A 17,920-nucleotide genomic window follows, 5' to 3' on the forward strand; every position below is an offset into this window, starting at 1 on the left:
GTGTGCAGGTAATCGCTTTTCTCTGTCCCATTTGTCTTAAAAATATGAGCATTTTGATATTTAAGTTGTCTGTAAACACTCTTCTCGAGCTGAAAGAGTTTAAAAATTCATGTCGCCCCCCAAAATTCCCAAAAAGACAAAAATGTTAGTCTTTACGAGACGCATTAAACGCAACATTCCCTTGGTCACACACTTGCTATTAAGATGTCCCCACCCACTAAGCCTTGTATGGTAAGCCCCGCCCACTCTCACACAACCAAACCCCAGCATGCAAAGTTCAGATGAGTCGTTATCAGCGGTCAGCAGGGGATCGATGGAGTGAAGAAACTGAGTCACAGTTTGAAGCTATTTTCCAACAGCTGCAGAGCGAACAACGCGGTGTGTAAACACCGTTTGTGTGTTTTATGTTGTTTAGTTTGGGACATTTAGTGGTAAATACTCAGCTCACTGTAGTCAAGTTTATTTACGTAGCAGTTCAAAGTGCTTTACATCATAGTTGAGACATTGTTTACGGAAACGATCGAGTCGTGTCGTTTTTCACTGAAAAGTGAACCATGTCAAAGTCCAGCCGGCCAGAGGAAGTATTGATTTCCACCGTAGAATCTGACAAAATACTTTTCAGAGATGGAAAAACCTCCTGAAAGTTCTGCTTTGGTGTTTTTGGGTCAATGACATTATAAGAGGAAACAGACTGGAGCTAATCAACACTTTGATGGATAAGAGACTTTTCACACATTTCAACACATTCTGAAGCGTTGGAGATGAAAAGAGTCCAGCGGACCATTATGGATCCAGAGTCTAATGGATTGGAGAACCTGAAGCAAATGTCAACATTAATTGTGCAAATTTTTTTCACATGCAAGTTGAACTAAACCAAATTCCTACTAGTATATTTTCCCAAAAAACAACTTCTGATTAGTGAGCAATTATTCTTTTTCTTTCTCCAACTTTTTTAATATTACAAAATTACACATAAAAAAAACAGCAGCAACAAAAATTATTCAGAAAAACTCATCATTGGAGTACTGCTTTTTCAGTTCTGTAATTTGGCAGTTTATGGCTGTCCAGGATTCAGGAGTGTTGGGACGAAACGGAGGAGGAACAAAAAATATCGGAAGGTTTCCAAAAACAGACATTTTGCAAAAATTGTATCTCCATTTTAAAATCCTGAAGGGTGTTTATTTAAACAAATTTACAGTAGATATTTACTGATGTCAATGACCTGTTGAAGATATTTTGTTTTTAGTTACGCCAAATCAACAACCTGTTTAAATAATGTACAGACAATCCTTATGAATTTTAATGCAAAACATACAATACAAACAAAAAGCACATCAATCTGCATCAGTAATCAGGAGAGGATTTATTAAACAGCACAAAATTCTTGGTATTTCTACATGTACACAAAATCATAAATAACCCCAAAACCAAACTGTCACCCTCTCTGATGGGATCCAGATCCTTATGATTTCAATGCAATAAGCCAGACTGTAGGAGCCACATATTTATAAACCATTTACAGATGAACGAAACCACCTACAGTATCGAGAGATAGAAGAAGTTAGTCGTTCTGCAGAGCAGCTGTCATTAATTCTGGTTATTGTAAATACAAAAGGGAACCCTATGTAGTTTCATGTGCTATTTACAACTGTCTTCTAAAAACAAGGTTTTCACCATCAAGTGGAAAAAACAAAACAAAAAATCTTTACCATGGCAAATGGGAGTTTTTTTTCTTTTTTCCCCAAAATATTAATTTTCTACACAACTGAAGAGCTCTATTTGAAGATAAACCAATTCATTTCTACTTTATACTAGGAGAAGGTAGAAAAACACTGGGGTCTTCTGGTGGCCACCTGGCCAATCAGGGAGCTCATTCATTTCATACAAACCAACAGAAGCAGGACAGCTTGCTTCACATCCCTACCGTTAAAATCACTCGTTTTTGCATCATTATATTTGGTTATCTTTATATATTTTATCTATGATCGGTGAGCCGTTTGTGGTCATCCAGTGATAGCATCCTCCACATCTTTGGACTCGAGTGAATCTTATTTTGCAGTGTTCTCATAAATTCATCTCACGCTGGGAGCATTTAGTCTGGTATATATTTTTATGCCTCACTTCAACACTAGGTTCCGTTGTCTCTTTCATTTTTGAAGAGTGGCTAAAAGTACAGAATACCTACAGGGACAGTGAAGGAAAAAAATTACATTCTCATGCGCACCAGATCGTTTTTTTTCCCCTCTAATGTCCCTTTAGGGATTCTGTTTAAAAAGAAAAGAAATGAAAAACATTTAGAAAACAAAACGCTCATTAGCTACTAGAAACGTCGCCTTAAATAAATCTAAATTTAAAAATGAGTTCTGATTTATCACTGAGGGTGAGAGGAATTGTGAGTTTGAAAAAATAACTAAAACGTCTTCATGGGAGATTCCCCTCCTCCAATAAATAAATGTGCTGAAATCAAAAATTTAGTTTTCCTTCCATTACTGCAAAAAAAAAAGAAGCTTCTGGTAAATATGGAGAGTGCTGCATTTCCACACTGGAGATCAACAATTATTAAAATAATATTAATAGAGCGCAGAAGGGAAGAGTTGGTGATGTGGAAAATGATCCTGACAGCTCAACAGGCTGTGGAATGAACCAGATCGATTCTTTTCAGTTATTCCTCACATTTCACGCTTCAAACGCATTAGGCAGAGATTATGCGACATGACGACGCGGTAGATCTCTGTTTGTTTCATCTTGTTCATTTGTGTAAATGAGGAAATCACCGGAAATGAGCGATTTGTTTAACCCTTCATTAGCCACCCACGGCAGGGAAGTACAGATGGGAACAAGCTGCCTGATGGAGGCCGACTGTGTAACAGTTTATGTTCCACCAAAAAGTCAGTTCAGAACTGACATAATGAGCTCTTAAATAAAGATTAGCCATCAGTTAGTTGACTTGCGTCTTTTATAAACTCCCAATCAAACCACCAACACTCTGACTTTTTATAAGTTTCCTTTGTCAATACAAAAACAAAACAAAAAAAACAAAACAGGATTTACCTCCTTTCAAAGCAGAAACTAAAGATATGAGAACTCGCTGCAAAAAAAAACAACAAAAAAACCCCAACATCATCATCCATGGAACTCAAGTTCTGGTGAAAATAGCTTTCACTGCAGTTTAAGGCCTCAACACATCTGTTGCTCTGTCCTTACACATCACATCCACTACTGTATAAAACAAACAGGAAGTAGCCCTGACCACGCTGCGCCACAGAGACCTACACAGGAACAGAAATAAATACATCTAGGATTGAAATACTTGAAGGGTTTCAGTATTAAGGCAATGCAGTGGCATGTTCTTGGTGGTTTCTGTGACCAATTTAACAGTAAAAGAAAAAAATAAAATAAAACTAAATTTTAAAAAAGCAAGGGTTTTACTTAAAATACACACATGGGTAAAAATGTTTACGTGTGCACAAAACATGACAGCAACACCTCCCGCCACGCGGTGGGGCTATACTCCCCTAAAGCTCTCCACGCTGGATTTTGTTGACTATTTTTCGAAAAACGTGTCTGCAAGTGGCAGCAGAACCTCGTTCTGGAACCTTCTTTCAGCAGTTCTTCTTCCCGGTAGAGTCAGTGCAATACTCGAGGTCGCCTTTTTTGAAAAAGAAAAAAGAAAAGAAAAAACTCCCAGACTTTCGGGCTGGTGTGGGACGATGTGGGCTGGCACTGGGGCAAAACCAAATAAAACCTCTAGAATTTCTAATAAAAACTCATTAGATGACAAAGAAGAGATAAATGATTAAAGACTGCGTGGTCCAGAGGATGGGTCAGCTCTCACTCTAGTGAATGTAGGCTCTGTAGACGGCAGAAATATCGTTGTCCGACTGGTCCAGTGCTTTAGCCCTCTTGTACACCTGCAGGCGGAACAGAGAAACGGTGAAGCACGACCACAAATACTCAAGTCAACATTTCATCCCCAAGGAGTCACTATTTTAGAGAAGCAAATATGTATATATGTAAAGTATAAAACTAGAAGAAACTTAGACTAAATCAGTTCAAAAACTGAAACTCCTATAAAGTTATTCCAGACGGTGATTTATATTATGTATTTACTTCTGTTCATTTGGATTGTTCTAGCTTACAATGCCTAGAAAAGTATTCACTCCCTTTGATGTTTTAGCCTTTTATTAGTTTAAAAAAATCGATTATTTTTATCAAAACTTAGCTTTTTTGGGGGGGAAAAAAATATACAGGGGCACATAATAATTATTGTTTTATAATCATTAGCCCGATGTTAAATTATGACATCAATTTTATCGGGCTGATATCATAATGAATAGCGCTGATAACATGCTCGGTGATGCAGGCGTTTCATTTATTTTATTTGAAAAAGAAATAAGAGTGAAACATCCAGTACTTTCTTCTCGACACTGTAAAGGAGATAAAAGTCCAAACGTCACTTTCCCGAAAATTTTAACATTATATACGAGCTGGACCTCCAGAAACGATTCTTCATTTGAAAAGCAGAAATGTGTGACTGTGTGCTGAACAATCTGCACCCAGGTGCTGCATGAAGGAGATCAGCCTTTACTTTTCAATATTCTCATTTTTACATTTCTTTTTAGTCCCAATTATCAAAACAACATAAACTAACCTACAGGGGGAAAAAAGCCACTGTTTGAAATGAATCTACATACTTCATGAATTTAACGTTTTGAAAAGAAGTAGAGACTTAAATTCACTTTTCAACGCCATCCTAAGTGAGAGACTCAGCAGTACCTCATTGGCTGCTGCAGCCATCGGAGTTGGATGGTTGGCCATGTCGCCCATGGAGATGGCTAACCTCAGGTCCTTCTGAATGTGTTTCAAATAGTAGTCTGGTTTAAAGTTGCCTTGCAGAATATCTAGAAGAAACAGAAACACTGTTGTGTCGTCTCTGTCTGAACATCACACCTGCTTTACAACGTTCATCAAGTTCCTACTGCAGAGTTTAAGACTAAAAAAATTATTAAAAAATAAATAAATAAAAAGACATTCCAGCTGTTAGTCAGATGAAAGAGACTCACTCTGACACTTCTGGTCCACAAAGGTGCTCGCCATCTGGCCCTGGCAGAGGATGTCCAGGAAGGTCTGTTGTGATTGGCCGGTGGCCTGAGCCAGGGTGAGCCCCTCCGCGATGGTGGCCATGAAACTGCCCTGGACCATGTTGAGGATGAGCATCATCCTCGCTGCGTTGCCTGCTTCACCTGGAGACGCAGAGCCACACAGTCGGACCTCACACACCGCAGGACGAACAGGAGAACCTGCACTGCAGGGTTCCACACACCTTTTGGACCTTTTTGTTTGACATTTTGTCACAGCACAACCACATTTACGAAGAGTTCTGGGGTTTTATGTGACAGATTGAAATAAAGTAGTGCCTACTTGTCAAGCGAGAGGAAAATGATTCATGATTTTCAATGTTTTTTTTTCATCCAACCCCTCGAAACAGTTTGATCTGAACCAGGTTAGTGATGTTTTGCTACCCTTCACAGCATTTTCCGCCTTTCCTTTTCCTTTTGTGTTGCTAATCAACACATCACCATATCTTCGAGAGACAAGCTTGATTGTGGTTTTGTTATTTAGCTGCTAATAATACCTGGTAGGGTTGGATGTTAGCTTGGTGCAGCCTACGTACAGAGGCTGTACCAAGCTAACAGTGCAGCCTACGTACAGAGGCTGTACCAAGCTAACAGTGCAGCCTACGTACCGAGGAAGAACGAGGTCTTGCCCATGGCCTGAAAGCAGCTGCTGCAGTCCTCATAAACCGTTCTGTCTCCAGCTGCCAGGATAACCAGCATCCCATCGTTGGAGAGCTGCTGGCTTCCTGCCACCGGAGCCTCCAGGAAGCGGCCGCCCCGTGACGTGATCACCTGGCGTTCCAACGCACAGAAACAGTGAATGCATCGTTACGGAGACAACAGCTGCTTCCAGCGTTCCAAATGGACAGTGCGGCCTGGTTGCTGGGTTACCTGGGAGAGCTCTGTGATGGTCTCTGGATCTACAGTGGACATCTCTATGTAGCATTTGCCTGGCCTGATTCCCTGGAGAACTCCACTGGGTCCCAACACCAACTGCAACAATCACAGCCCAGCAGAAGAGCCAGAATCACACATTAAGGGGTGGAAAGTCATGAGTTCACAAACTTTAGGGAAAAAGAGTTTTAGTTTCTGGATAGAGAGCCTCTTTAACAAGAATACTAAAGAAATATCAACTTTCGGAATGTTTTTCTCTCAGTTTTACTTAATATTTATTATGTGTAGCATAAATGCTGCCCCATACCTTCTGATTTTAGTCAGCTAGGAGGTATTAGTGATTTTTTTTGTAAAAAAATATATATATATATTCTATTTTGCCCTAGCTATGGTAGCTTCAGGAGCAAAGCAGCTTGAAAACTCAGCTGAGCATGTTACATAACATTTATATACATAAATACCTTCAAATACATCATTTATATGTTATAACGATTGAAAAACAGATTTGATTTTTGGCAAAAAAATTGCATTTTCTTTTTTTCTTACATTGATTCCCTCCTGCTTTCTTTGGGCCCCTGTTTGAAAAACACTGTTGTAAATCATTGCTGACTTTAAAGCAGCAATATGTAACATACATTTGACATATTAGTTAAAACTATCACCATGTTGTTACAGTAGCTCCTCTGCCTTCTCCCTATGGACCTGCTGTCATCTGAACAAACACAAGGCTCTGTCAGAAACAACCAATCAGAGCTATGAGGAGGGGCTTAGTGCTGTTAATCTCCCTCTTATATGCGCCACTCACTCTCTGCCCCCCTACATTATATATAGTTTCCACAACAGAGTCAGTGATGAGTGCTAAGGCTAGTTAGATGAACGGTTTTCCTGGAACAGTAAGTTGTTTCTCTGCCATTAGCACATAGACAAGCATGTACATGAGGAGGATTGACAGCACTAAGACCCGCCTCCCATCTCCAATTGGTTGTTTTTGACCCGGAGTGGTGAAATTTTTCAGACAGCAATAGCAGCTCAGGGCTTTTTTCCCAAATTATCTGTCCCATATTATATTGCCCTAACATGATGACGGTTTTAACAAATCTGTAAAATACTGATTTCTGTAGAAGTTATGTACTGCAGCTTTAAATCAACATCCTGCTCTGACCAGCTTCCAGTCACTTCCAGGAAGTTATTTGAGCATGATAGAGTTCAACTACTCTGAAATGAGCGAGATACTCACGTCCCGGGCAGCCTTGGGGTCAGACACACATGAGAAAGTGATGTCACACATGGAGGCCACCTCTGCAGGGGTCCGGCCTAACCTGGCCCCCTCCTGGATGAACAGGTCACACTGAAACACAGCAGAGCAGACATCAGATCCACTGTCATGGTTTCCAAAAGTGTCTTAGAATATTTATGTTAAACATTAACATGCATAAACAGACAACCTTTATTTCCTCATTCAGACATCAAGATAAAACCTTTCCTGTTTTAGATCAGATAGTTTTAAGTTTATTCCCACTTACACTTTAAATATTTTTTTAGAGAATTTTAATATTTCTTCAAAGTCTACATTAGTCTCCTCAGTATTTTTAGAATTGCCTTTTATAGTGAATGACTTGGGTCAAATATTTTTGAGTTTTTTTCCCCCTCAAGATTCTCACAGTAATTTGTTTTGTTGCAATTTTGGCCCATTCCTCCCGAAATGCTGATTCGATATATTCCCAACTTCCCAATCAGTCCTGCAGCAAAACACCCACACACTGATTCATCTTTTTCTTTCAAAAGTACAATGGTTGCTACCAGAGGTGGGTGTGTCAGTCCAAAATATCGATAGAGTCGTACCAGTATTGGATCAATGCCATCTTGGTAAGATTGATACTTACGTTTCAGATTCACTCTTGGAAAAATAAAAAATTGTGTTTCTCAACTTTGCCTCAGTTAAGATTTTGGGGGGGGGGAAAATGTGCAAACATTTTTTTTGTTTTTCTATCATTTCTGTTTATTATACAAATAATTAAGTATTTTGTAGACCCATATAAAACATTTAAATGTCAGATGTTTGATGATACATCAAACTCAAATAATAAAAAGTATCCGTATCAGTGATAGTAGCCCTGCACCAATCCATATAAAATATCCAACATCAGAGAACTCTAATCATTAACCTGCAATTTTAGTTTCATTAGACCAGAGGAAAGGTTTCCACATATGACGGTTTTTATTCCAGAGTTTATCTGCAAACTATAATCTGGCTTTTTATGTCATTTTTAGAGTTATGTCCTTTTCCTTGCAGTGTGGCCTCTCAGCCCATGTTGGTACAGAACAGGTTTCACTGTGGACAATAACACTGTAACCATCAGCAGCAGCAGATATTATTACTACAATATTTAGGTTCTGAATGTCGAAGAGCTGATGCATAGATCAATTTATCGACTTTCTGAAACCATTAGAATTGGTTTGACCAGCTTTTGAAGCTTTCAGCAACCGTTTCATGACAGTACCTTTTCTGCAGTGCGATTCCACACAGTGACAACATGGCCCATTTTCAACAAATTGGAAACGATGCCACTACCCATGAGTCCTAGACCCAGAAAGCCTATCCTGCAGGGGGATGAACCAGAATGCAAAAAGTCAACTTTATATATATATAAATATATATATCTCAGCAGTTTCCAAATCAAAGTTTTCATTTGGCTTCTAGATTGGAAGTGCCACAGTACCTTTTATCTGTGGGTGTGATGCTGCCATTAATAGCTGTGCTGTCTGCTGCTTGGATAGAAGTTGAACCTGTGACCTGCAGAAAAAAAAAAGTCCCTGTTAATGTCACAGTGAAGATTGGTTTTTTTTCTGGTTTTTGTTTTTATTTACGCCTTTCTTTACCTCCTCGATGATTTTCAGCCGCTTACTAATCGGTTCCATCGATGAGGCTGGCTGTAGGGAAAAATACAAGGATCAGTACACACAAAGATAACACTAAGCTGGAACGTCAAATTCACAACTGGGTTGTCAAAACGAGTCATGCTTCACATAAAACAGCTAAAGATATGTACAATATCATCCACTCTATTTATAAGGTTTACTGTTTTAGTTATTGATTTTTCTATGGATTTAGTCTGGAAGAAGCAGGGATTCTGCATGAGTCTTTGATGAGAACAGTCTGAAGCTAACAGCTGATGGGACATCCAGCGTAGGTGTGGTGGACCAGGGACACATCATAGGTAGGTGTGTGTGTGTGTGTGTGCGCGTGTGTGTGCACTTGGTTAACTATTCTTCTTCAGACCAGTTCTGTCGTATTTACTAACCTTCTGAAGACCAATTAGCCATATGGGGACCAAAGCTAATACAGTCCTAATACAGGGGTCCCCATTGTATAGGGTCAAAGGTTAGATTTAAAGATATGGTGTGATTGAGGTTTTGGTTAAGGTTAGAAGTAGAGTAAGTGTGGGTAGGGGTAGCGAAAATGTCTGGGTTAGGCATGATGGCAGTTCCTAAAATGAGTATAGGTAGAACTACAAATGTGTGTGTGGATGGCACCAGGGGCTGAACACCAATGTACACTACAGTTTTGGGATTCTTATTGTGAACAATGTTTAAAAACAAGCTTCATTTTGCTTTTATCTTTGTGTTTTCTTCATTCAAATCCCACCAGAAGAACTCAATTCAAAGGGGTGCGAGTGCTTTTTCAAGGCATAGTAAATAGGTAATGATGTAAAGTGACTTGTGTTGTTTCCCCTTACCTTTTCAGACTGACTGAGCAGGAAGTGATGGAAATGTGGGTCATCCTTGACAGGCTGGAAGGCAAAGAGTTCAGTGAGATGGTGTGTGTGTGTGTGTGTGAGAGCAGAGAAAACACCAAGCGGGGAGGGGGAAAAAACACAGATTCAAAACGTTCAACCAGAGCAAATCAAGGTGGGGGTTTGGTTAGATCCCAGTTTGTCTCAACTTCTTCTCCAAACCATTCAGAAAAACGTCAAAGAGCTGAGAGATTGAAGGTGTGTGTAATAACACGGGGCCGGGCCAGGAGATGTTCGGAACAACACATGTCCCTTCAGCACTTCCTGTTTCTTTGCTCTGCTCCTGCTGAGTGAGGCTGATGGTCTGTCTGTCCCCATCCCTGCCTCATAATGTTATATCTTCCAGGTCTTTTCCACTAAGCGGCTTCCAGTTCTTAACTGGTTCTATGTGGAGCAGATTTATGCCATCTGTGTTTGATATTTATTTGTGTGTGTGTGTGTGTGTGTGTGCTGGATGGGGAAATTCATGTTGGTGCTCATGGAGTTGGGGTTGGAGCTCGTTGGGAGCGTTTGGTCCTGAGCCGGCTCTGGTTGGTTGGCTCGTTTTGATCGCTTTATTTTAGTAATTGATTATTCTGACGATTAATCAGACAAAAATATTGGGCCACAGCAAATTTTTCATTAAACTACTTAAGCCTTTTTTATGCAATATTAGAAATGGGTTCAAAAATGAAAACAAACAATTCACTTCCAGAGAGAGATTCAGATGTGACGTCAATTCAAAATAAGACATGGCTGGCTGACTAGTACACAATGAAACAGACTTTCTGAAATTTTTCACTTTTAGGAACTGTACTGTTATTTCACATTGCAACTGTAGATTTCAGGGAGAGAAGTTGTAGGTTTAACAAATGTCAAAGCTAAACTGCACATTTAGATTTCTGAAGCTCTGCAGGAAGACTAAAATAAGGCTTTGTGTCGACATGTTCCAGAGGAAATGCTTGTTTTTATTCAGACTGAGCAGAAAGGAGAAGGTGGGCGGGGTCTGCTATAAACTCAGGAGCAACTGTCACCACTGAGACGAGCATGCAGTTAACTAGTAGTTCAGTCTGTGTGAACCACTTATTTACTACTCCAGCAGTTCTTCCAAATTTCATCTCACTCACACACACACACACACACACACACACACACACACACACACACACACACACACACACACACACACACACACCACAAACTGGCTTAATACTCCTTCATCCAGAGAGGTCAATCCTTCTCTTTCCTGATTCTCTTTACCTCCACTTAACGAATCAGCTCTGCTTCTGCAGTCGCTCACCGACAGGGTCATAATCAATCAATCGCACACACACACACACACACACACACACACACAACGAGCAGCATCAGCAGTCAAAGGTGAGCACCAAACAGGTCAGAAGGGAAAGGTCTGCAGTCGTTGGTGATTTAAAGCCAAAGTTAGGATGAAGCTCAGGTAGAAAAACAGCAAGCAGGGCAGGCTGACAGCAGGGGGAGCCAGGGAGAGGTTCACCTACACTGCTTTCCCATTTGAATCCTGAACCAGGTCCGGCCCCCAGCCTCTCAAGAGCCGACGGCTCGGGGTCAGAGTCAGTTAAGTCCTTAAAGAGGAAAAAGACACATGTTCACCTTTAAAACCAAAGGAGAGGAGGAATCTGTAATGGTCCGTAGCTGATGAGGAGAGGGGTGTATTATTATTATTTTTATTTAGAGGGCAATGCTCAGCAGCAGAAAGTTGGTGAAGGTCAGTGTGTGGAGGGAAGGCATCCAGAACCGATGGGACGTCAGGGAACTCATCTGGGTTGGAGTAGGACTCTAGAAAAGCTGCTCTACTCTAAACTTGGCGCAACACACCAGGTCTGAGGCTAGAATGGAGACCAGATGCTACAAAGTTTAAAGCTGTAGGATGTAACCTTTACAAAATCAGAGGGTTTTTTTGGCATATATGTTAAAACCGTCACCATGTTGTGACAGGACACTATGAGACAGATGATTGTGAAAAGATTGAGCTCCCTGAGCTGCTATCATCATCTACAAAAATGTACGACTCCCAACCAAAAACAACCAGAGACAAGAGGAGGGTCTTAGCACTTTCAATCAACCTCATGTACTCACTGCTAAATGTTTTAACAGCAGAAAAAAACCCACCATTTCAGGAAAACCATTTTTTTTCCACTGCCATTGGTGGCAAAGCTAACTAGCTTCAGCATTCACAACAGCACCTGCTATCAATTGCTGTAGCGCAGCAGAGTGTAACAGGGGTAGATGTTGAGCAGCACCACATGGAGAGTGATTGACAACCCTGAGTCCCGCCTCCTGTCTCTGATTGGTTGTTTCTGAGATATTTTCACAGGTTTTCTGAGCCACATGAAAGCAGCAGTGGTGAAAGGATATATATATGTTCTCTTAATAAAACTATGAAAACATGTCATGGACAATCAGCCACGCCCATGATTGACAGAGAAAACCATTTTAGAATTATTAAGTATGTTATACTGAAACAAGACAAAAAAGCCTGAATTTAAGAAAACAAAAAATGGACCATATCTGTAAAATAAAGGTTTATTTTTACCATTTAACTTTTTCTGTAAGACTATATGCATAAAGCATTTTCTTCACTCGACACCGTTAGCCTTCTGGGGCACCACTGACCTTTTCAGAGGGGTCCTTCAGTGCACTGAGGTCCTCGTCGTCCTCCTCTAGAATTTTCAGTGGCTTGTTGGAGGCTTTTTTTCCTTTAGAGTCACCTTTGCCCTCAGAGTTCTGCCAAAAACACACACCATCACTGTCAGCTTCCAAACACATCTGAAGGTCTGAGAAGGCTATAAGTCTTAAATTACAGTTGCCACAGTGACATAGTCCAGCAAAACAGTGAACAAGTGTTGTAACATCTTACTTACTACTGCGAAAGTGTCTTGAAAAACTTTCCTGTTTCTGAAATAACTCGTGTCAGTGACAAAATGACAAAATGTTTTGGATATTTAAAATATCTTCCAGTTTTAGTGTTGAATGTTTACTTTTTTAAAAAATAAAATTTAATTTTATTGGTCTTTCAGAGGGCAAATGTGCATTATTATGCCAATATCAATAAAATACTTGAAAACGATCTTGGAATAACAATATTATGATTTATCGCAATATTTTCTGGTACAATTTATTGTCCAGTCAAATCTAGAAGAAAGATGGAAGGAAGGAAGAAAGAAAAAGGGGTTTTATATTTTATCTCTTTTAAACAGTCTTTTACCTTATTAGAGGCATCTTTACAGAGATAATATTATCTACTCTAGAATCCCCCTAGTAGTCTGGATGCACAGTGCAAATTTAAATGTTAATTAAAAACATTTCAATTCATCCATGCTGAAATGTTTAAATCAAATTTAACAAAACTGTCAACCTCAAAAAATGGTAAAATTCTAGATCTATGGTTTGTGTTAAAATGTTAGCATGTATAATTTGATAGAAAAACACGAACCGCCTGGGCACCCTGACCTCTGGGGGTAACCCTGATCGGTAACCCTGATCGTCAATGTGTTAGGCATCAAGTTTCACCGTTTGCGCTGGTCGGTGCCATCACATAAAATGCAAATAAAATATATTGAAGTGTGTGACTGTAATATGAAAATCCTGAGAAGTTAAAGGGATGCAGATACTTTTGAAAGACTGTCACCCACTAAGACAAAATGCTATAGTTACCAGTGTCCGTCCCCCCTCCCCTACCTGTTCCTTTCCTTTGGCTTTCTTCAGGTAGTCCTCCACGGCATCAACAGCCTGCTGGAAACGCTTCCCTTTATTAATCTTGATCATCTCCTCTTTGTGGGGGTGGTAGGGCTTCAGTTGTTCCACTTTGATCCAGGCGCTGGTCAGAGAGACAAGAGCTACTGTAGCACATCTGGCAGAGAACGTAAAGCATGTGGAAGCCAGAGCAGGTCCTCCTACTTACTGGTCTTCAGTTCCAAAGAATTTCACAAAGTGGCATTTTTTGCCCCGGGGCTTTTTCAGGTCCTTGGGGGGACTTACTATCTGAAACACACAGGAATAAGTCACAGTAAGCGGCGAATGGTGTTGCAGCACTAGTGTGAAGGTAGTGTGGAGGAGTTGTCCCTCACCTTTCCTGGCCATGGGGGGTAACGGCCCAGCTTGCCCCTGAAATAACAACAACAGATATTAGTGGAAATATTCTCTGTGGAGTTCAAATGTTTCAAACATTAAAACAAATTTCTGGATAAGCTGCTGCATGCCCTGGGCTCAGATTGTACAAAGCGCTGGACACTTACTCCCTAAACTCAACACTTGAAGCTTAATCTCTCCTTAGCAGAGGGATTTACTAAACTCTGATAAACTAGACTCTTTTTGAGGAACCAAGAAAGTCATTAACTGCATAATTGGCATTGTTACAGCAATACAACTGAAAAATCTACACTTTGATGTCGCCCCCAAGCTCCACTAGCAGCTAACTATTTTTCGTTTCTTTTTTTTTGTTTTTCTAAGAGTAAAAATGTGTCATGCCATCATACAAACCTTAACATGACCTGACTAAACATAAGCTGGATGGATTACATTTGGCAGCAATAATTGGCCATAAGTGTTTGCGATAACTGGTAACAAGCTCAGCTTACACACATCAGTGTTGAGGGGTTTTAACATGAACTATTTGTTTAAGTTTGTGTTAGCCGTGCACCGATTGCACTTTAATGGTCAACTGCAGATTACCAATCTTTAAAAACCCTGACCTGCCGATTCTCATTTTGACCAGCAATTGTTTTTGTCTGAAATGTTGAAAGTCACTGAGCTAATAACAGTGGGGTGACCATAAACTAATAATGTGCAGACATGACTTAAAGAAGATTTAAGTCCAGACTTTGACTAAGCCACCCCAAAACCTTTCCTTGGTTTTCTTTTGTAAACAGTTTTTTTTTTTTTTTTACTTTAACCAATTCAAGACAAACTCTATGAGCTGATTCTCAGCATTTAAAGAGAGTCGATTAATTGTTCCAGAATTTAGAAAGAAGTGAAATGGGCTTTCACTGAAAGCACCAGCTCTACAGCTAGCTTCAAAGGCTGATTACTGCCTTTGGGATATAGAAAGATTTCAGAGGCCCAAACATGATTCTGTCACAGTATCCATAAATGATTAGTTTATTAGATGAACTAATCATTTAGAACTGTTACTGTCTTTGTGCTTTAGGTTGATAGCAAATACAGATTCCCACAAAATAAGTCATCTATTATGTTGAAGGAAAAAATAAAAATATTTATTTTCTATGTCTGTCTCTGTCTCTTTAAGAAGCTAAAACTCTTTCCGACACTCTGCCTTCAACACATCATCACAACAATGCTCCTCGTTTCCCTGTCAAAGATGAACGAATGACATTTTTGGAAAAGCAACTTTGTTTACAGAGACTTTATGATCCAGTTAAATAATTATTTGGGTTGTTTTATTGACTTTGTATATTTAAAATGTTTTCCAGTTTCACTGCTATATATTCTTTTGAAATTAAATGATTTTTTTTCTATCTTTGAGAAGATGTAATTGCATTAACATGCCATTATTGTTGCAGTAATTGAAAATTGTCTCAAAATTACAATATTATCGTTTATCACAACAATTTCTGGGACAATTTATCGTCCAGCTAAATTTGTTATGTGAATGAGATGGTAGTGCAAATCTAGAAGCGGTGTGAAAACGCAATCATACGTTTGTTTTCATGTTCTTGTGTAATATGTGAGGCAACAGTGGTAGGTGCCCAATCTATAACAAGTGGGTTGCCAGTTTGAACCCCAGCTCAGTCATCCTGTCCCTGGGCAAGACATTTCACCCACCTTGCCAGCTGGTGGAGGTCGGAGGGCCAGTGGTAGCTGCCACAATGTCAGTGTAATGCAAAGCATTTTAGGATTTTCTGGACTTAATAAAGCACTTTACAAGTACAGGCCATTTAAAGTCACCATATCATAATATTTTTGTCATGCTTACGAATTTTTGGGTAACATCCCTATATTTATTTTCAGGGCTCTGAAATATTTATTTTCAGGGCTCTGAAAATAAATACAACGCAGAGGTGGCTACTCCATGGTTTAAGGTTGTACAGTCAAGAGACGTTATAAGAGTTTTAAGAGCCAACTGTACATGAATGTGTTGGTGCGCGTGCTGATCCACGGTCTGGGTGGGTCTCGTGTTTCTGTCCCACTAGAAACTAGAAAATGTGTTTGCAGAAGTCTGGTCAAAGTCTGACTCTTTCATAAGGCCATGTCTGCTTTAACTGCCGCTTCACGGGTTTGGCTTGTTCAAATACCTGCACAGCTGCTTTACTTACTGTTGAAATTGAGAGTCCGCCTAATATTAAGACCTAACTTTCCCAGCTAAACGAAACCAGTTTCCCCAGGCGCTGAATTGAAGGAACTCGAAGAACTGAAGGGAGGAAACAGCAGTCAATGTTGTCATATCTTCGCTAGCACGTGATCCACTCTGGCTGCTTGCTCAGTTTTATCCAAACGAGAGGAAAGTGTCTGTGGCGCTTTACGCTGTTTTCTGCTTTACTGCCTGAAAGTCATTTTACACAAAGAGGCGCATGTAAACAAAACGAGAGCTCGTGCTAAGTTAATAACACGGAAACAGAGCAGGCGCAGGGTCTAACGACATCCGCTACTAGCTATGATGCTAGCACAACTAGCACAACATGTCAACAAGAAGAAACTCATAGTCGAAGCTTTACAGATTCAACCAACAGTTCACGGTTCTGGAGGACAAAACGACACGTTGTGACCGAATGAAGTAACTCTGCGAGTTTACATCCTGTTCCAGTAGTTGTTCCGCTAACAGGGAGCTAGCATAGCTAGCTCTGCTGGGTTAGCAACTTGTTTGGGTTGAACACCAACTAAGCTTCTCCGCTGTGGTGATTCCTCTTAACACAACCAAAACCGGACCTTCTTTTAAATTAGCAGCCACAACAACATACTATGCAGTTTGAGCAGAAAAAGGAGCGCGTAATGGTGTTTAAAGGTCATCTCACCACACTAGATCCCCGATCCTGAGATGCACCGCCGCCATCTTTCAACTTAAATAAAACGTCGCACTGAATGAGGAAAAGACGACACACACCCACTAAAGCCTTCCTCAGTGTGTGGGCGTGTAACATCCGCCCCCTAGTCTGACTGCGTTCAGCAAACAGCGTTCACAATCATATTAAATAAGAACATCAAAAAACACGGTTTGAAACTTTAATAAGCTTTATTACATAGTAAGATCTGAATAAAAGACGCAGTCTAAAATCACAGCTATGTTAAAGTTTTTCCTGGTTCCATCATATTTCATGCTTTAAGTGATTATTCTAGTTAGCTATTATTAGTATTTTTGGTACATTTTGCCAAGAGGAAGTAATATTTGATGTTTTAAATAGATTGCAAACAAAAAGTCTAAAAGTAAATAATTTTTTAAAAATAACGATAGGTTAATCTCACCCTGAAAATGTAGAACAGAGTTGTGACCCTCATTTTCATTTTGGGCTACATCAAGATCACAAACGTCCTGAAAGGGCCGGTGTTCTGGTAGAATGATAAAACAACCCACACACTGTTACAATACTGATAAATAGCTGTCTCTGCATTTAATGAGGTCTTCTTTAAATTAAATAATATTGAACATGTCTTCTCATTTATGTAATTTGACAGTATTTAGTAAAAACTGCTTTGATTAGATTAATAAAATAATATTAAGCACATAACTGTTATCTTAAAGGTTTTATTTATGTGGCCTTCTAGAGTTCAGTCTTGAGTCTGACACATATAATGTAGAACTTCCTACTTTAATTTTAGTACAATTATTAAAAAGAAATCTCATGATAAATGTTATTTTCATCAAAATGGCTGGTGATACTATTACTGAATACTGCAATGACAATATTAATAACAATCAGCTCACACTTTTCTTACTCTTTTGTCTGTTTCCATCATTACATATGGAGACTGCTCTACAGGCCGTATACATCAAGGCACTTATATCCTGTAATAATATGAAGTAGTAAAATATCAAATGTCCAACCCCGTGGCCTGTGGCTAAAAGAAATGAGCCTTTGTGTTTTGCCCCAAATTGAGAAACTGGGGTGGGGGGGACAAACTGATACACCAAAACATTTCAATCAG

General features: G+C 39.7%; 1 protein-coding gene across 2 annotated transcripts; it reads right to left on the minus strand.

Moving 5' to 3' along the window:
• Window positions 1-1,344: 1,344 nt before the first annotated feature.
• On the minus strand, window positions 1,345-16,896 carry glyr1 (glyoxylate reductase 1 homolog (Arabidopsis)). 2 transcript variants are annotated; one of them, XM_008415232.3, is made up of 16 exons: window positions 16,792-16,896; window positions 13,891-13,927; window positions 13,725-13,804; window positions 13,502-13,640; window positions 12,437-12,547; window positions 11,302-11,385; window positions 9,749-9,802; window positions 8,892-8,942; window positions 8,732-8,805; window positions 8,513-8,612; window positions 7,249-7,359; window positions 6,009-6,110; window positions 5,747-5,909; window positions 5,064-5,243; window positions 4,777-4,901; window positions 1,345-3,911 (listed from the first exon to the last, which is right to left on the minus strand). In XM_008415232.3, exons 1-16 carry the CDS (start codon window positions 16,827-16,829, stop codon window positions 3,837-3,839), a joined length of 1,524 nt encoding a protein of 507 aa, XP_008413454.1. In that variant the 5' UTR covers window positions 16,830-16,896; the 3' UTR covers window positions 1,345-3,836. The 2 variants fall into 2 exon arrangements, with proteins under 2 accessions (XP_008413454.1, XP_008413455.1); XM_008415233.3 differs by lacking the exon at window positions 11,302-11,385.
• Between the last annotated feature and the right edge of the window lie 1,024 nt (window positions 16,897-17,920).

Source organism: Poecilia reticulata, chromosome 8, assembly GCF_904066995.2.
Source record: "Poecilia reticulata chromosome 8, P_reticulata-male-v2, whole genome shotgun sequence".
Taxonomy (NCBI): domain Eukaryota; kingdom Metazoa; phylum Chordata; class Actinopteri; order Cyprinodontiformes; family Poeciliidae; genus Poecilia; species Poecilia reticulata.

Excerpts from the sequence above, each read along its gene's own strand:
- glyr1 (XM_008415232.3), bottom strand. The coding sequence starts at position 16,829 with ATGGCGGCGGTGCATCTCAGGATCGGGGATCTAGTGTG. Across the intron at positions 13,805-13,890 it reads ACCCCCCATGGCCAGGAAAG|ATAGTAAGTCCCCCCAAGGA; the intron begins GTGAGGGACAAC and ends TGTGTGTTTCAG. Across the intron at positions 5,244-5,746 it reads CAAGACCTCGTTCTTCCTCG|GTGAAGCAGGCAACGCAGCG; the intron begins GTACGTAGGCTG and ends CTGCGTCTCCAG.